Source organism: Plasmodium vinckei, assembly GCF_900681995.1.
Source record: "Plasmodium vinckei vinckei genome assembly, chromosome: PVVCY_13".
NCBI lineage: Eukaryota > Apicomplexa > Aconoidasida > Haemosporida > Plasmodiidae > Plasmodium > Plasmodium vinckei.
This window is the reverse complement of record NC_051305.1, coordinates 709,588-730,603: the sequence shown is the minus strand read 5'-3', so window position 1 is coordinate 730,603 and position 21,016 is coordinate 709,588. Positions and strand designations below refer to the sequence as shown.

The 21,016-nt window shown below is 22.7% G+C and overlaps 4 protein-coding genes across 4 annotated transcripts; 2 read left to right on the top strand and 2 right to left on the bottom strand.

The window, feature by feature from the left end:
* Positions 1-574: 574 nt before the first annotated feature.
* PVVCY_1301860 (conserved Plasmodium protein, unknown function) lies at positions 575-6,250 on the bottom strand (the record flags this gene model as incomplete). Its single annotated transcript, XM_008623861.1, has 1 exon — positions 575-6,250. One exon carries the CDS (start codon positions 6,248-6,250, stop codon positions 575-577), a length of 5,676 nt encoding a protein of 1,891 aa, XP_008622083.1.
* A 1,475-nt stretch (positions 6,251-7,725) lies between these two features.
* PVVCY_1301850 (conserved Plasmodium protein, unknown function) lies at positions 7,726-14,522 on the bottom strand (the record flags this gene model as incomplete). Its single annotated transcript, XM_037634730.1, has 18 exons — positions 7,726-8,233; positions 8,377-8,472; positions 8,611-8,867; positions 9,010-9,103; positions 9,188-9,408; positions 9,525-10,610; positions 10,857-11,128; positions 11,358-11,762; positions 11,890-12,073; positions 12,252-12,620; positions 12,768-12,804; positions 12,928-12,964; positions 13,105-13,317; positions 13,427-13,701; positions 13,856-13,928; positions 14,018-14,113; positions 14,201-14,266; positions 14,474-14,522. The coding sequence occupies 18 exons, from the start codon at positions 14,520-14,522 to the stop codon at positions 7,726-7,728; spliced, it is 4,338 nt and encodes a 1,445-aa protein (XP_037490785.1).
* An 895-nt stretch (positions 14,523-15,417) lies between these two features.
* PVVCY_1301840 (dynactin subunit 4, putative) lies at positions 15,418-17,511 on the top strand (the record flags this gene model as incomplete). Its single annotated transcript, XM_008623859.1, has 1 exon — positions 15,418-17,511. The coding sequence occupies one exon, from the start codon at positions 15,418-15,420 to the stop codon at positions 17,509-17,511; it is 2,094 nt and encodes a 697-aa protein (XP_008622081.1).
* An 868-nt stretch (positions 17,512-18,379) lies between these two features.
* PVVCY_1301830 (conserved Plasmodium protein, unknown function) lies at positions 18,380-20,848 on the top strand (the record flags this gene model as incomplete). The annotated part of the gene is made up of 1 exon (XM_008623858.1): positions 18,380-20,848. The coding sequence occupies one exon, from the start codon at positions 18,380-18,382 to the stop codon at positions 20,846-20,848; it is 2,469 nt and encodes an 822-aa protein (XP_008622080.1).
* Between the last annotated feature and the right edge of the window lie 168 nt (positions 20,849-21,016).

Sequence of the window (21,016 nt, the reverse complement as noted above, 5' to 3'; positions counted from 1 at the left end):
GTTTTGTTTGTACTTCATTTCGCAATTTATTATTAGCACTATTTGTATTATAATGCAAAATTTTGTCAAACATTTTATGGCAATATAGAGATGGCGGGATTGTTTATCGTTTTTTACTATTTGATTATTATCTCTTATGTTTTTTTATTTTCATTTGTATTTATTTTTTGGAGAAAATTGTGTCTATTAACCATTTATATTTTATATAGTCTATAATTATTAAATGATTGTAAGGAAAACATGTCTTTATTTTTTAGAAAAATTGAATATATTAGTATTGTAGTTTCTTTCAAAATACCACAAAATTGAAGAGGGATATTAAATTTGTGAAAGTTAAAAAAGAACAAAAAAAAAATATAAAAAAAGGAAAAAAACAAAAAACAAATAATATAAGAGTAGGCAAATGAAAGACAATTAAACGACAGATTTATTCGTAAAGGAATTCATTTAATAAAAAATGTCAAAAAATAAAATCATACATATATATTATTGTAATAATACTCCTTATATATAGACGGGTGTAGTTATAATAATGTATATATGTATATCCATCCCTAATGAGGTTGAGATAAAATCATGATAAATAATGTGTAGGGTCACTTGAAAATGATCGAAACGATAACATATATTCGAGTATTGAAATTTTTTTTAAAATATTTTTGTCCATTCTTATTATATGATTAAAAAGTTTGGAATTTTTATTAGGTCCAAAAAAACTATTTTCTTCAATGTTAAAGGAAATAATATTTAGTTTCATCATGAATTCCGCATAGTGTATTTCAAAAATGTTTAAAAGCGATTTGATATTGTTTTTTATATAAAATAAGCCTTGTTCCTTTTCTGTGTGTTTTAAATTCTGATCACCTTTTTCATTATAATTTTCATTTATTATATTTTTTCTTACTTTATCGATTTCTTCATCTTCTTCTTCATCATCATCATTTTCGAATTCGTCATTTTCCTCATCCCTTTCGTACTCAAAGTTATCATAAGAATTGTCAAAGTTTAGGTCAAAATTAATATTAAAGTATTTGCTTATTTGTGACATTATTTCATATATTTGGGTAGGTATAAATAATATGTTTAAAATGTTATTAGAAAATAATTCATTTAATAGTGATTTTTTATGTAAATTATTAAAGCCTTTTTCGCCTTTGTATTCATTTCCATTTTCTTCAAAAATCTTATTTCCCATATTTTGGATATTATTAGTATTATTATTTTGTGATAAATGTGTGACCCTTTCGAAGCCATTTTGCTGATTGTTTGGTTCCGAAAAATTATAAAAGCTTGCTTCAAATTGCTTGTAAATTTCACTATTATTTTTATAATCATTGTTTACGTAATAATTGTACAATTCTTGATGTTCAGTAGTTATCGGTATTAGCATTGCTTCTACCAAGAAATTTAAATACAATTCATGATTATTTTTTATATGATATAAGGATTTTGAAGCATATAGATTTAATAACAAATTATTCCATGCAAAGGCTAAAATCCATTGATAATAGGTATATAAAGTATTTAAGAAAAAAAACACTTTATATTTTAATATGCATAATGCTGTAATAATAATATGAAAATTATGAAATTGCAAAGCTTCTTCAGCTCTTTTTGTTTTTAAATATTTATAAAATATATGAACCAAATTTAATATGTGCAATGATTTTTTTATTTCTAAAAAAAACGAAAGTATAGCTGAATATTTTTCTAAAGAATTAGAATCAAACAAAAAATTTATAAATGGTCCACCTTTTGTTTCAATCATTAAATTTCTATTAGTAATTACGTTGATATTATTATTGTACATTTTGTTTTCTTTCAACCTGAAATATATATTTTTAAGTACATTTATAATCATATCTTCTTTATAAAAATTCTTTATTAATTCATTACGTATACATATTTTATCTTCTAAATCATAAATATTATTTTTTCTATTGTTATCAATGTTTTCCTGATTTTTTTGATTTGCCTCATTTTGTATACATTCGTTTGTTATTATTCCATTTTTAGAATTTAAATAAAAATTGCTATTCACATTAGTCTCAATTTCACCATTATTAGTATTTAGCAATGTATGACTAGCTAAATTCATTTGTTGAATTACAGGTTGATTCTGATTTCGTTGGTCTTGCCCTTCATATAACTGATTGTCATTTTTATCATAATTATCATTTCCCATGTAATTAATTCTATTATTATCAGTATGATCTCTGAGTTGTTTTGTTGGGCCCTCGATTTTGTTAACATAGTCAAAAATGTTGGGTATATTTTTTTTTCTGAGGTCATCACTTTTTTTTTTATATTTTTGGGAATTAAAAATTGTATTGTGATGCATTTTTTTAAAATAATTAATGTAATAAGTATTATCCATAGATAATAATATTTTCATATGAAGTAATACAAATTTTTTATGCAAAAAATATGAGCATGTATAGTTAGGTGGTTCTTCATTATTTATGTATATATTTTTATTATCTGCTTTGTCACTATTCATAATAATCTTATTAATAACACATTGTCTAAATGTGTAATTCATTTTTCTCTCATCAATAATAGGGCTCGAAACTTCTTTAAAAATAAATTCGAAAAAAGGTGAGATAAAATCATTAATTTCGAGAAATACTATACTGCGCATACAAGAAAAGTATTCTAAAAGACTAGAATATTTTATTATGCTATGTAAAAATATACGGTTACTTTTTTTATAAAAGCTAAAAAATTGTTCTTGAAAATATTTTTTTATAAATATATCATAGGAAATATTTAATGATATAACATTTTTATTAAAATATGGTAACCCCCTATTTTTATTTTTGCTTATCTTTAAAAATTTAGATAATATATCCAATGAGTTATTTTGAATTTTTTTTATGTTCTCTAAATTGTAGTAATAATCCAGAGTATTTTCGTGTAACTTTTTATGTGAATCTGATTGTTCTCTAAACAAAATAATGTCATCTTCATATGTGTCACATGTAGAAGTTTTATCTTCATCAAAATTGGAACCATTATAGAAATCTTGCTTATGTGATGCATGTGAATAATAATCATTTTTGCTGGATTTTTTTTTGTTTTTTAGGTGGAACGCAGAATTAGCTTCCTCCTTTATGTAATAATCAATGTAATCGATAGCGTTTTGTTCATTTTTAATTTTCATATATAAATGTATGTTATTTCCTAAACTAATTAGAAAAAAAATGAAAGAATTAAAAAACTCGGGGCATAAGACATAATCATTTTGTTTTTTTATAAAAAGCATACTGTGATCATATTTTTGTACTAATGATTTATTTTGAGAATAGACAAAAAATTCATTATATTTATCATTTATTTTCCCCCTTTTTATCCAATCATTTATATGATTTGAATAATATAAATTTAAATTATTCAACAAAAATCGGAATATTTTCTCCATTGATTTGTTAACGAAAACTTGATTATTTCTCCAATATAATATAATAATATCATAACAAATACAAAACTTTTTTGCGTTATCATATATAGAATTAAAATAAATATAATCATTTATATTAATACTATATAATAAATACGATAAAACATAATTCAAAAATTTATATAAATTATTCCATATGTATAAATATTTATTTATTAAATAGCTTAAATGAATTAAACTTAAAGACCGAAAGTTTGAAATATCTTCACTATTTATTTTATTTGTATCTTTTTTTTCTTCATCAGTCCAATTTTTCTCACCATTTTCATTCTTTTTGCCCATTGTGCTGTCATTGTTTGAGGATGGATGAATATATTCGCGCTTTGGAAAATTGTTTGTATATTTCTTCGATCTCTTTTTTTTTTTTTTCAAATTAACAAAATCTTTCAATTTTATATAATCTAAAATTTTAATTGTGTTTAATTTTTGAAGAAGATCCAATATTTGGTCATCCTTAATGGGCATAATACTATATTGCCTTAAAACTAGTATAATATGATAATTATATAAGATGCTTATAATGGATCCCCATTCATTGTAAATTGTTTTTAACGAATCCACAAAACAGTCCATGAAATTTCCCTGATAATATTTATTAAGGTTATCTCCTTTTTGATCATTATTATTACTATTCATGTAAATTTGATCTAAGAGGGAAAAAAAATTCCTTTTCCCGTCTTTATAACTAAAATTTTCTCTAATGTAAATAATATAATTAAACATGTTACTTAATTTACAAGGTAGAAAGAAAAAAAAATGGCGAAATTTATTTATTAGGAAAAAAAATATGTGAATGTAAAATAATTTGGTGCTAATTTTTTTAATATTTTTAATATAGTTTTTAAATGTGGCTCTTCGAATATTGTATAATTTTATTTTCATTATTTCGCTTATAACTGCATAATAAGTAATAATATCAGAGTTAATTATTTGCTCTGATGAAATATTATTATTTTGTTTATCACTGCTAAGACGATGCTTCCCTTGGTGTGTGTTTCCAAGGTTACCATTACTTATTACTTTTTTTTTAATTTCTATATAAAACAAAAAATCATCTTTAATCTTATTTCTATCCATTGGTTTATCATATAAGAAATCCGTAAAATTTGTAAAAAAGTTGCCTTTAAATTTTATAGGGCAATTAAAAGATAGCATCATTAAAATTTCTTTAATTATAAATATTTCACTTACATAAAAAGCATTTTTTTTTTTAACCCTCGGCGTTTTTATCGCAGTTTTCACTCCCTTTATAAGTGTATTTCTATTATTAATATAATTTTCTCCAATTAAAATTTGGCTGCAATGATTATCTTGATTTCCAGATTCTAACAAAGAGTCTTTGCCATTTATTTTGTATTTAACTATATGATCAACATTTTTATCGAGAGATAAATTTTCATTAACATTGTCTATTTGACCCATTTTTGCTTGAGTTTGCTCATTAAGGGATATATTACGTATACTATTATGATCTTCATTTGAAATGCTGCTTGTTTGCTGTTTAAAATAGGAATCTTCACTCTTTTGTTGTATATCTTCATTGATAAATATATTATGCAGATTATATATATCTGTTTCATATATTAAATTTTGCTCAGTTTCAATATTATTATGTATTTCATCATCAAAGAAATTAATGTTATTGAAAAAATATTGTTCTTTTGGTTTAGACGTGAACAAATAAAATTTATTTTTATTCTGTTTTTTTTTTAAATTTGTATATATATATTCATCATATGATTCGTCTGAATTATTTTGAAAATTTTCATTTTTGTCGCCATAATTTTTTTTATATATGTTTTTATTCTTATTATAATTGGGCTTATAATCTCGTAAAGGGGAATCTTCACAGTAATCATCAGAGTAATGATAGTCATCATAATAACCATCTTCATCTTCAGCCATTTCATGGATATTACGTCCGAAATGAGCCGAGGCATATCTTAATTTATCCTTGACATTTTCATAATGTGGATATTTATAAGCACACATTGATATTTTTTTAATAACATTTTCATAGATCAATTCATTTTTATTTTTCATATAATTTCCTATAAAATTGTTATATTCTGTTTCATTAAAAGTGTTAAAATTATCATCTTCATCACTTTGCACATTCGCATTTTTATAATCGGATTCATCATTTTCTTTGTTTAAATAATTATTTGAGCATTTATAAAATCCTTCTTTATTATCTACGTTATCATCATTTTCACTTGAAGAAAAATTAAATTGTGAGGTATCATCATAGCTGTTATGCAATTCATCCAAATATTTTTGATTTTCTTCTATATTAAAGTTGTTTATATCATTTAAAGCTTTTTGTTCATTAATATTTAAAGTCGTTATATCGCTTTCTTGTTTTCTTTTACCGTCGTTATTATTACTAAAATATTTATCATATATCAAGTCAATCTCTTTTAATTTATCATTTTTGGATTTTTCACTAATTAAAAATAATACTTTTAAAATTATATATTTTAATTCATATCTATCTTTACCACTGTAAATATGAAAGTTATCAGAAAGGAAAGTTTCACATATATGTTTAAATATCCGTTTTTTTTTATATTCTGCATTTATAGTCAGCTCGTTAATAAATTCGTTTATATCATTTATTACTTCATTATCATTTACATCTTGAAATGGATATAATGCAATTTCATTTAACGATTTATTCATTAAATCATTTAAAAACTTTTCGTTCGAATACTTCTCAAATTTAGAAAATAAATAACTTAAATATGTTTTTTGTTTTTTTTTAATCTCATTTATGTAGCTAGAAGTCATATTATCAAAATCAATGTGTATGTATAAAGGAGGAAGTACTAGGGTCCAACACAGCGAAAAAAATTCGGAAGGTAAATAATATTCTTGTGTCTATATATTCACGCAGTTACACTTATGCGTAATATATCTATATACTCTATATTTGCATTTGTATTTAAAAAGCACATATTTTTCCTCAACAACTATTCAATTGAGAAGACAGTGCCCATTATTTATGATAATCTCATTGCTATTAAAAATTGCATACGTAATATACATATAATATATCCTTAACACTGAAATAATAAATACAAAACAATTCTTTAAGAATATATTTAATGCAGTACAATATATGGCTAAATAGCCTTATTAACTATTAAAAATTATGCATATATTATATGTATACATACACACATACATATATAGTATACAAATATATATACACGCACTATCATGTTAAAATTATCCAAATAAAATTTCAACAATAATACATAAAATATTGAGGAAAATCAATGGGATTTTAAAGTATATTCTTATTGTGTAGAACAGCAATTTAATGTTATCAAAAATATCATTACTATTCAAACTGATATCTACCTTTTTATATTTTTTTAATTTCTTTTCGTTTATAATTAAAACACTATTAATCAGCAGTACTACACTTTCGAATAATAAAAAAACATACATACTCATTTTTAAAAATGGTGAAAAACAATAAAAATTAAAATAAAATAATTTACAGGGTATTTCATGTATTACAAATGTTATTTTTTTATTTCCATTTATTTTGTACGGAATTTGAGTATTTTATTTTTACATATTTCTATTATTATTTATTTTCATATTATTTGCTATATTATATTTGCTACTATACGTGTTTATTTTTTTATCTTACTAGCTTTCAAACATGTATATTTTGCAATTTTATTTCTTATAAAAATGGATAAGATAAAGGCGAGCTAATAAAAATTAATATATTTTTATGCATTCTATTAATAAATTTAAACGTATTATTTATTATTATTTTTCTAGATTAAAGTTAACGTAAATTTACAAAATACTAAGTATGCTCTCATAGGAAATGAAAAAGCATTAAAATTAAAATAAACACGATGAGAGAAATACATGAGGTAAGGAACCATGCATACAACATTATACACATTATCATCGAATTATATATATTTAATAAGTAAAATTTAAGAATATTTTGGTTTGCATATTAGCATATAAAAAAAGGGGAATAAAGAAAAGTCTCTTAAGCATAAAATACCAATTTAATACAAAATACAATAAAAAATAGGTACAGAAAAAATAAAACCAAAAATAAAAATTTAATAAAATTATTTAAAAATGGAAAAACGAAAAAAAAACTTCTATAAATCAAGCATTGCCTATATGCTCCCAATATAAATGAAGGCATTGTAAGATATATAATATCATAAAGAGAAATATACATATGTAAACCTTATAATGATAAAAAAAAATGCAAATGATATTTACTTTTTAATAAAAGAATTCTTAATATTTTTGATTTTAATGTCACTTAAACGGTAACGATCTTTTAATGGGTAGTTCTGTTTGTTATCATTTATGCCATTTCTTTGTTCTTTTTGAAAAAATTCTGTAATTTTTTTCATTTCATCGGGTGTCAACTCAGTATTATAATCTATATTATTAATTTTTTTTGATATTTTTGTAAATTTTCTATTACGTTTATGTGATAATGATATATCATAAGTATTTTCGAATGAAACTATATTTTTTTTAATTATATATTTTGTCATAAATGGAACATCTTCAGTTAAATAATTGGAAAATATTTTGATTTTTTTGATACGCTTACATTTTAAAATTATATTATTTAAAAAATTTACCGTTTCCTTTTTATTATTAAATTCATTATATTGTATCGACAAAATGTTTAAGTAATCATTTGTATCTATATCATTAATATTCTTATTTACATTGAATAAAAACGAGTTTCCTAAATTGCAATTATCCATCCTAAAAGGGAAAAAGTAAATTAATAAAGATATGAGACAGAAAAATAACATGCATAAGATAAAATGAATAAATGTAGCTTAGTTTTTAGACTGAGTTTGTTTCTCGATGTCTTATTTATAGAGTTATTCTAATTTTTAGCATACATGATAATCTTGGATTTCGTATTATTTAAAATGGAAACAAAGAGTTTATATACTAATGTGTTGGCTCCTATATTCAAGTTACTTAGATTGATTTTACTAAAAAAAAAATATGTATATATATGTGCATAAATAACTAGTAAACTGTTTAATTTTTGTTGGGACATATTTCACTATGCATATCACTCACACATATGTATGCTATATGCAAAATTGTATACAAATTTATTGACTTACAAATAAATTGAAAAGTTGGAAATAAATTTAATTAGTTGACTTATTTGTATATCGGAAGTAAATAAATTGTTACTTAAAGAAATATTATAAACATTTATTTTATAGGGATCACTTTTGATTGTATTGAAATATAAGATATCATCATTCGTTAAATAACAGTAACTAAGGTTTATATTCTTTATGAAATTTTTTTGGCACAGATCCAAAACATAATGAATTTCTTCGGCCGTGACGTTGTAGTGATAAAAATTCAATTCCTTAAAGGGGAGAAAAATGATTATATTTATTATATAATTAATATATGTAATATAGTTATAAAAAGCATGGGTTTAATAAACATATATATAAATGCGCATTAAAGAAGATTGAAATATTATTTCGTATTTTATCATCTATTACATTTTTAATTCTCGTGGAAAAATAATTTAAAATATTTTCATTTACGACTTTGTTGGCATTAACTTGGTGATTATAATACATTTCGGCATGAAAACTGCAAAAACGAAAAAAGAATTATTAAGTTTCTATTGTTTTCAAATTTTTTTTACTATTTATAAATTGTCTTTTTTATGATTACCTTTTTTTAATTAAATTATTAAATACCGTGCTGTGATTTTCACTGAAAAGGATTAGTTGTATTTTTACTTCTTTTTTATCATGTAAAGCTATGATATTCAAAACGATTTGATTTCGAGTTTTATTAGTTATTGATTTTCTAATTATATATAATCTTTCTTCTGGGCCAATAATATATAAATACTTAAGATATAACTCAAAGGTGACATTGGAATTTTTGGACTAAAAAAGGGATAAAAAGGATTTATAAAATATAAAATAGAACAAAATGACAAAAGAAACACAAGCATAAAATATGTTTACAGAAAACGCCTGCATATATATTAAGAATAACTTACGTTTTCTATCAGCACAGCAGTGCCCCTAAAATTACGAGAAAGGTGATTCTTAATATCGTGAATATTATCAAAGTGAAATATATCTGGTACATGCTTATTATATTTGTCCATTTCAATAAATTTCTTTTTTCTTTTAAGTTCAAATGATACATCAAAAATATTTTCTTGAACTAGATTTCCACATATATATAACTTTTTAAAATTTTTATTTAATGCACATAACGCTTTAATTAAAGATATTATATCATAATAAGTTAAATTATTAAATTCGATATTTAGATAGTTTATAGGATATATCATGTTTACTTTTTGATCCTCCAAAACATTTATTATATTTGTTATATTAGCTGATCCAATATTACAATTCATTAAACTTAAAAAGGTTATGTTTGTATTTAATAATAAACTTGTAATAAAATATTCGCCTAATGGACTTGATAAATTAACAAAATCTATAATTAATTTATTTAATTTTGTGTTTGTCTTAAAAATATCTATAAGATAATCTATGTCTTTTTTATTTATATCAAATGATAAATATAAAAATAACGGATTTTTTGATATATTTAATATGCTGTATTGTTTAATATTTGGAATAGATAAAAATTCACACAATTTTTCAATATTCATTGATCTATTTGATATATCTATATTATCAATATTTTTTAAATTTATTAAATGGGAACATATCATAGAATCTGCAACTTTATCATATTGGGCATTTCTTAAATCTAATGTATTAGTTTTACATAAAAAAAATGCAGCTGCATTGTCAATAGTGCCAGATGATATATGATTTAAATATTTAATATATTTAGCTAATAACATTCTTTGGGTTAGATTATTATAAATTAATATTATTTTATTTTTATCACCAGATATACAAAAGCTATTGTGATTCTCATTATTATTCATATTTACAACTAATTCGACTATATCACCCATTTTTTTTTCGATAGTTATTTTCCAATGTTCATTTAATTCGAATAAGTATGATAAATCTTCTTCTTTTATAAAATTGCTTCTTTCATAAAATTTTATGCTGAATATGAGTATTTCCATGAGCATATGCCTTTTATTCGATCTCTGTGAATAAAAATTGTATAAGGTGGGGTAAAGAAGAAAAAATGAATGATAAAGCATAGAGAGAAAGTTAAAATGAAGATTTTTTCTTTATAATACATAATTGCAATAATTCAATTATGCATGTATGCAAATGCATGAAAATAAAAGACAATACATTTGTATTATATGAGGAAAAAAAACAAATAAGGAAACCAATTTTCTCAATTCTGATACTAAGCTTTTCATAATATTTGTTTCTCTAATTACCGTTCCTTTAGAAATAAGATAAAAATCCACAATATCGTAAATGTAAGTAACATTTATTTGGGGATCCTTAGGGTAAAATATTTTTTCATAAGAATTGTCATTATAGTATACTTCTCGTATATCTAAATATTCAGAATATGAAATTGTTAAAGAAGAATAAGTATATTCAGAACTATTAAGATCCTCGGTGTTCCTATCCTGATTATCAAACAATTCTCCTTCTTCTAATTCGCTTAATTCTGATTCTTCTTCGCTCTCTTCTTTTAATTCTCCTAAATTAAAAAAAAGAAATGTAAAAAAAGAAACATAAATAGATATGCACATATGTGTCACCGTTTTTTAATGAGAAATATTGGTTGCATGTTTGGTATAAGGACAAAAATTCGTCCATGCAACAAAATTAATGTATATATATGTGATTTCCCTTGTTATATATATGAAATACGGATAAATAAATAAAAAAATTAGCTATATACATACAACTATATTTCTTATACATACCTTTCTGTAATTGAGCTAGAAGATTGTAGCCGGCTTGTGTTGAATATTTCACAATTTTTTTGATTTTCTCTTTTTTAGATTTTTCTTTCTTTATATTCATAGGCTTTTTAATGTATTTTTTCTTCTTTAATCTTTTACATAAATAAAATTTTAATTTCTTTAAATCTCTTTCATGGTCATTATCACTTTTTTTCATTTTTTTGTATTTTTCTTTTAAACTAGTTATACTCCTATTGTCTATATCATCAAAAGAAATGTAGCTATCACTTTTATAACTTTCTTCTTTTTTGTGTTCCATTTCTTGTTCATCATTATTTTCTTCATCTATAGTATTTTCAGACAGACGCAGTAAATTATTTAACCTCATTTTTCTAAGATTTTCTTCTTCTATAATATCTTCTTTCTCTGTATTATTAATTTTTTTTGTTGTGTAAAAAAATCAAAAGGTAAATATATTAATAAAATATATTTGGATAATGGATAACAAAATAATTTCTAAAAATGAAAAATTTATTGACGTATTTAATCTTACTTTTAATGTCGTAAATGGTAATCCGCTCTTTCTTGAATGATTTCATTAAATTATTAGCAATTCGTGTACAATATCCGTGGGAGTAATAACTGTCTACATAGTTATACTTTTGTAATAATTCCTTTTCAAATTTTATTTTTTTTTTATTCCATTTTTTTTTTTTTATTTTTAAAACGGGTTCCACCTTAAAAAAAATCATAATTATGAGCAATGATATAATGAATAATAACACAATTTAAAGATTGAGCATGTTTGCTGTTTTTATTTATTCTTTTTATTCGAATTGATGAGTATTATTTTATGGTCACAGATATGCATATATTATAAAATGCTTAGACAATTGTATATACAAATTTGCTTACATTGTCGTTGAGGGAAATATCATGTTTTTTGGTACTTTGCTCTTGAGGCAAAAATATGTTCATAGCGAAATTATCGGGAATAAAGTGAGTAATTTTTTCTATGCTTGTATTTTCTTCATCCTTATTGTCATAACGGTCGTTATCGAATTCTCTTTTGTTTATTGATTTACATATGATATTGTTATTATTTTTTTGAGACGTATGTTTATAACTATCTGATGCTGATTCATGTGAACAATTTATATCATTATTAAAGTAATTGTGATAATGCAAATAATCGGAAATGACATATCTATTACATTTAGTATTTTTTTTTTTTTTTTTAACAAGATTGAGGCTTTCATTTTTTCCAACTTTATTCGATTGCTTCTAAATAGAACAAATTAAAATTAGAAATGTTGTAAACCATAAGCACATATTTTACGTTTAATTGGATTATAATATTATATTTTTCTTTACAATCTGTTTATTTAATTCACAAATATAAGTTCTTTAATATATTTTATATATGCATACCATTTCAAGGTTGTCAGGTTTAATTTCCTCTTTGGGTCTATAAAAATAATAAATTAGATAAAAAAATATATATAGGTATATCATTATGTATTTAAAGATTGTTAAATAAAGGCATATTGTTATTTAATAAGAGTCATAATAAACAATTTTGAAATATTACTTTGTATTATCATATGTCTGGGCATCATCTTCAAATTCTGTTAGCAGTTCGAAGAAATGGCAAAAAAGGAAAGAAAAAATCAATTATATTAATGTTATTTCATAGTATATCTCATATAATTATTAATGTAAAATAATACAGTTTATAGAATAAATAGTATATATTTTTTTTTCCTACTATTATTTAACACATCTAATATTAAATTATCCGTTTTTGTTTTATCACTAATAAAATCATGTTTTAAAAGCATTTTTTCATATTTATCTGGGAGAATGGAATCCTTAAGACTTATATTTTTTAACTTTGTTTCTTTCTGTTTTTCAGCCTTTTCTTTTTCTTTCTCAATGAAATACAAATATCTGCTATTACTGGTCCATTTTTTCATGCTATCTGAAAATAAATTAAATTATCAAATTATATATATGCAATATATACATATATTTATAAACAAAAAAATATTTGTAAATGATCTAAATAAAATTTATTTACACATTTTTACCTTCGTATTGCAACACATCATTATTATAAACAAAATTTTCAGTAGGTATTCCTGTGTTAGGAATTTTTTCTTCCACCGATTTAGTTATGTAATATTCATTTGTTGCATTTATATATTGGTTATTTGAATAATTTCTTTCATTTTCATAAGTCGAATTATATTTTTTTTCATAATTGTTCAAACGACTCAAACCTACATCATCTGTAGATATTTTGTCCAAATTATTAACAAAACTTGTATCTACGTATTTGTTTTTTTCACTAAAGTTTCGTTCTCTAAGAAAGTTTTTATTAAAAATTACAAGGAAAACTATTTTATCATGTACATGGGTAAACACATATATAGTTACATGCTAACGCGCATCTAGCATTCAATCTTTATTTTTAATAAACTTAGTTTTTCATTAATTATTAAATTTTTTATTGTAACCTTATGTAAGATGGATCTATGATAGGTATGCTTTGTGTTTTATCCGTTACAAATTTTAATTCGTCATCATTTTCTATTAATTAAAAGGAATACATGAGAATGCATACTATTATATATATTAAACTGTTATATATATGTGTGTGTAAATGGCTTTTTTATTACCTTTCTCTTCGATGTTATCAATTTTTTGTATATAATTGGTCTCACCATTGTAAAGTTTGGTTACATTATCATTTGGTATGATGATGGCATTTGGGTCTACAAATTGGTTTTGAAAATGTGCATATATATATATCCAGAAATGGATATATGCGTATGTTACGCCATATTTTTCATTTTGATTACCTATGGATACGTTTTTCTCCTTATCGAGACAAATGTCCGTGTTATTAGTTGCATTTACGAATAAATCTGCCAATAATATGAGTAAAAAGAGAAAACATATATAACACATGTATGGATTTTATAGTTATATTATGTTTATATATCTCGAAATGAATATTTAAAATAAAAAGACGGTATTCTACTTTTACAAATTATAGTATGAATGTGTTGTATTACAACAGTATAATCTGTAATTCCGGTCTTTTATATATTTTTTATTTATTTTGTTCTAACCATTTAACTTTTTTAGTTTGACTTTTGATGCATTAAAAGATTTATTCATTTTGGTGTGTATTTATTTTATTTCCTTTACAAAAATATTAGCTCTTAAGTGAAAGGAAAATTAAAGGCCAATAAACTTCAATACAAAATGAAATTATAATGCTGTATACATATTTTGAATTTAATCTCAAAAAATATATTGTGAAAATGTTAAGGATACCACGAACAAAATAGAATAAATGTGTATATAAAAATCCAAACAAAGGAAGAGAAATAAAATAAAACAAAACAATATGAAATAATATTAAGTGAAACAAAGAAAAGACAATTATATTAAAAAAAATGCTAATGAAATATGTGCCTATTCAAATTTATTCCTCTCTTACATTAATTTTATTTTTTTTCCAAAAACCAACAAAATTAATAAAATAATGATAGTGATATTAAAACACTAAATCATTTTATTTGTAATATAAAATGAAAAAAAGTGAAATTGCAAAAAAAACATTGTAATTTTCCTTTACACGCTTCATAAAAATAGGTAATGTGTTAAAAAAAAATAATAAATAATTATATATGTAAAAATATGGGAAAATATAGTTTACAATTTGGAAAATAATGTTTTTGCTATGCATATAATCTAATTTAAGCTCGTAACATATTGTATTTTCTAATTAACAGGACATTTTTTTAGCATATACATTAGAATATTTGTAGTTCAAAATATGTTTATAATCCTAATTTAATGATTATAAACATGTTATTCTAAAAATATATGTAATTTGAATTAGCAAACGATTTAATTATATGTATTGAATTTTTTCTTATTTGTTTTGCTTTTCTAATTTTGTTTATGGTGAAAGTTTTCATTAGTTTTATCTATCATTTTAGTTTATTTTATTTGGATATATATTAATAATTAATTCCCCTTTTGTTTCTATTTCTTCCCAATTATAATGAAAAACAGGGTCTATTTGTTTTTAGACGATAAACTATTTAAATTAAAAGAGTTATATTTTTGTGTGATTTGCTCGAAAATAAAAAATGAATATAATATAAGAAAAGAAGTGGAATACTATGTTTGCAATGGATGCACACAAATATACACAAAAAATGAGGCAATAGTTTATTCTTATAAGTGTGTGCGATGTTTTAAATGCCCATTCTGTTTTAGCTGTTTAACAATTTCTCAAAGTAAATTTGATCATCCTATCTCGAGTTTTTGTACACTTGGCAGCAAAACAACAAATAGGGAAAAAAGTAGTGAAACAAAAAGCGACACACATATATATAATAATCAAATAAGTAATGGAATAAATGATGAATATATTGAAAAACATATAAATAATTCAATTAGAGACGAAGATATAAATTTTATTAAAAATTCAAGTGATATAAAAAATTTACATTTACCTCAAGATAAGATACCAGGAGGTATGGATAAAATAAGTGAACTTAAAAAGAATAATACATTAAGTGAAAAAGGGCATACATCAAATGACGAAAAGGAAGAAAAAATAAAGAATATTTTAACAATGACAAACAAAGTGGATAGTAAAAATTATGATATTTTAAAAAATGGAGAAATTTTTTTTTATTTTAAATGCCCCTACTGTTTATGGACATCTATTAATACAGTATTTAATAAAAAGCTCGATGAATTAATTGGGGACATGATATTACTAGAAAATAACTGTCCCTTTAGATCGTTTTTTAAAAGCGTGTTAAATGAATTAATGAAATGTAATGAAAAGATAAAAGAAAAAAAAAGTATAAAAAGAGCACACCTTAATACACATATATATATAGTAGACAACATTGATGATAATGAAAATTGCTACATTAAATCACATGACCTAAAGAATGATGTAGATATTAATGGAATCGTTGGACGGATAAAAAACAACGACGAAAAAAAAAATTCATCTTTAATATATAAATCACAAATAACAATAAACAAAATGAGTTTGAAAGACATATTAAATGGTGAGCATATTAAAAATCCTGAAAATTTCTCCGGGATTTTTGAATTAGAAAATGAAAATTTGAAATATCTAGACCCTGTTATATTTCCAAACCAAAAGGCCTTATTTGATGGAAAAGAAAAAATAACTGAAACGGAAAAAGAATCAGTTCGTATGGGGACCGAAATAGAGAAGGATATTGTAAATGATGAAATGGAAGTAAAAATTACAGAATTTGACAAACACGATTTAAATGATCAAATAAGCAATGCTAAAAATAAAGGAATGAATAATATAGTTATTGTTGACTCAAAAAAATATTTATCAATAGAGCATACATTTAATTACCCATATAATTTTTATAAAGATATTAATGAATTAAAACCATTAAGGGCAAGCTTATTAAGCAAGACATCAAAACGATGTGGTAGTTGTAAACAATATTTATTAAAACTTCATAATTCAAATTTAACTTCAGGTGTCAGATTAAATAATTGTGCAATATATTTTTTGCCTAGAATTTATATAAACGATTTTAAAATTATAAAAAAAAAAAATGGGATTTTAAATTTTATTTTAATAAACCCTTTAGATGCTGAAATGAATATAAAAATAATACCCGATATAGACCACAACTTTTCTAAGCATTTGAAAACAAGCAAAATCCCAATAAATTGTAAATCAAAAGCTAGTTCATTTGAGTTTGTAATGGATGCTTACGATGAAATTATAGATGAGCTATTAAATGAACAACCAAATAGTATTAAAGAAGTATTAAAAAGTAAACATATTGTTATTAAAAAACAAAACAATATGGCCTTAATAATTATTAGTTTTACATATATTGGGAAGGATAATTTGATTATATCTACAGAACCTTCAAATAAATCTGAGGACATACATGATTATTTGGGCAATGAAATTATTAATACCAGTGATAATAAAAGGAAATTAAATTTGCCATTAAATTTAGAATGCTCATTTTCTGATAAATCGAAAAAAGCACACATAGTAAAATTGAATCTTATATTCACAAATAATATTAGCACTAATGTATTTCGTCATTATTCTCTGAATGATACATAATTTGTTCTATTTGATGATTTGGACCCTTCGTATTTTATGCCGACATACCCCGTTTTTTAGTGCATCCTATGTGGGATGTACTGCAAAACATATGTATATGAATAGGTATATTATTTATCTATTTATAGTATATTAAATTTCAGAAATTACAATTTACAACATTCCTTTTTGTTTATATTTCCCCTCTGGGAAAACCTCGTTTTGATGAAAAAGGATTTTCGAATAATAAATATATATATGAATATGATTTATTCTAATTAATTCAATTTTGTTTTTCAAACTTCATTTTTCTTAATTCAATTATTTTTCCAATTTTTTTTACTTATATGTTGCATTCCGTGTGATAATGCATTAGAATAATTAATTTTATTTTTTGAATTGCAAAAAAGAAACGATTCAAAAAAAAATATATAAATTAAAAAAATAAATATTAAGTCTAGTAATAACAACTTTTATTACCTTTAAATTTGCATCAATATTAAGAGTAAGCACTGCCAATTTACAAATGTATGTTATGTATATATAATTCATATGCGTCGTGAATAATATATGAATCACTAAAGAAGATTAAAATTTGATAGTGTTATATTATTCGATGGCATGCTATGAAATGTTAAAAGGATAATAATATAAATACATTTCCCAAAAACATCGAAAAAAATATGCGTATTTAAAGCGCATTCGAATTGTATTACTTAGCATGCTTTAAAATTTACGGAATTAAATCTTCGAATTCGATGGGGAAATATAAATTAGGGAAAGAAAAAGAAATTAACATGCTTTTACTGTTTTTTTAAAATTTGGGGGATACATTTTTTTGTTCTCTCTCTCTAATAATTCATTATATATATATTAATTTTTAAATAATATGAAAAAGTCAAAAAAAATATTAACGGATGATGAATCTATACCAGATGAGGATAATACAAAGGAAAACAACAATTTCATTAATTTATATGATAACGATTTTGATAAAAACAACAAGTGTAACTTGACATTCAAATTTCTTAAAAATATTAAAATAACAAATGATGAAAAGAAAAAAAATTTAAGTAAAATATGTTGTACTAAAAATTATTTATTTATTAGCACATCCAATGTTTTCAGTCAAGTACGTATTTTTAATTATAGCAATTTGATAACTTTCAAAAAGAATGATGAAGGGATAATTAGTTTATCTGAAGCAAATAATAATGACGAAACGAATAAAGATAAAGATGATAGTAAAGGTGTGAACAAAAGCGAAGAAGAAGGCAGCCATTATGGCGATAAAACTTATATTAACTTATGTGACATTTATGATAAAAGCGAATTTTTTGCTGATATAAATGAACCTTCTAATGATACTATGCAAATGTGGAATATTAAAAATAACCAAATAAATACTTATAATAATATAAACAAAGCATACGGTAATTTGGGGGAAATAAAAGAGGACATATGTTTAGTAGACCAAGACAACACCGATAATAATAATAAACTCGACAAAAATAATACCGAATCAATATTAAATAGTGAAATGAATAAAGAAGAGGATATAAAAAATAAAAACTATTTCTCAAATGGAGGAATAGTAGATTTAAATTCGCATTATCTGGAAATAAATAATGAAGATACAATGTTTAAAGAAGAATATTTGTATTACGATAACTTTTTAGATAATTCTAAAAATGAAAATGAAAATAAGGTTGCAGGGAATAATAAAGGAGAAGGGGAAGAAAATAAAACAAAAAATATAATAGATGAAAATATTAGGAATGAAGAATTACAAAAAAATGGTTTTTACATTAGTAATGATCTGTTAGAAATAAATGTTGATGTAATAAAGACAAAAACAAATAAAACAAATAATTTGATAGAATATGTTGGAGAATTTATTGATATATATTCTCCAATAATTTTAATGAAAAAAAATGATAATGAGAATATTTTATCTATATTAACTTACAGTGGGAGTATATACAATTATGATATTAGTGAAGAAGTTTTAAAGGGATTAAAAGAAAAAAGAATAAACAAAATAGAATTATATAATAATATAGAAAATTATTTTATTCAACAAGAAGCAAATAAAACATCAGATTTTTCGTTAGAAGATGACGATGGAAAGGAGGTAACAATTCCTCCATTGTCAATATGTGAACCCTATTTTATTAATTCTATTAAATGCTTCGATTTTTTACCAGATAACAAAACATTAGTTTGTGTCGGTTTTAATAAAGATTACTTTCTTTCCTTTGTTGATTGCCATACAGGGAAAAAAGTTATATATAATAAAAAAATTAAAATACAAAAACCGAGTAATAGCAGTAGTAATGACAACAAAGACGCAAAAAATGATTTGCCCAATGATAATATGGATGATAATACTAGTATGCAAATAAACTTAATATGCGATTTTAACTATATATACGTTGAAAAGGAAACAAAAATATTTAATGGAGAACTTGGAAATTTTATTTACATAGGATCATCATGTGGATATTTAGTATTTATTTTTATAAGTGAAAAATTTGTAAATTTTCTTAACATATTGTTTACAAATAAAAACGTAAAAAATGGATCGCTATTTATATATGATCCTAATCTCGATTATACATCAGAAAGCAATGTATTTAATTGTATTGTTGGGAATGTTGATGATGTATATAAGCTTGATAAGAACATGCTATATGCACTATTGGATGATGATGATACTAACAAAAATATATTCTCCTTGGATAATAACAACAAAGAAAATATTTTTAAAAGAACTGAAAATAATTTCTTTTCATATGCATTTTTTATTTCAAAGAATGTTAAGGTAAATTCTATTATAAGCTTAAACACCAAGAAAAACGATTATATTAACTTGTTTATAGCATTAAATAATGGAAAAGTTTTAAATTATATTTTCGATATATTCACTTTTTTTTCAACAAAGACGCCAATTACTATGAGTAATTTATCTTCTCATTTAAATAAAAATAATTCAGATGTATCCAAAAATTACATAAATAATGAAAATTCAGGTAATAACATATTTATAAAAAAAAGTGAAAAATTAATTTATGATTTTACAGGCTTACATAAATCAACAACTGTAAATAATATTGATCTATTCCAAAATAGTATGAATAATAATTATCATATTTTTATAAATTCAAATATAAAGAAAGTTCGTGAGTTGTCTGATAAAAATTTTTATATAACTTATATGATGAATGTGCATACTAAAAAAATTGAAATTTTATGTAGGCACATCTCTTATATTATTGATTCATGCATATCTCCACAATTTTACTTTTGCTTGGATGATAACAACAAAGTGGCTATATTTTCTTCATTATATATGTAAAGGGTTTTTTTAATTAGGCACTTTATATATATAAGAACTTTTTTTTCTTTGTTTTTTAAAAAAATTTAATTTTGTTTATATTAAACTAACAAAAAATTAGATTAAATTTTAAAAAATCATTTTGATTATATTTTTTCATTTTTAAGAATAAAAAATATATTGTATATA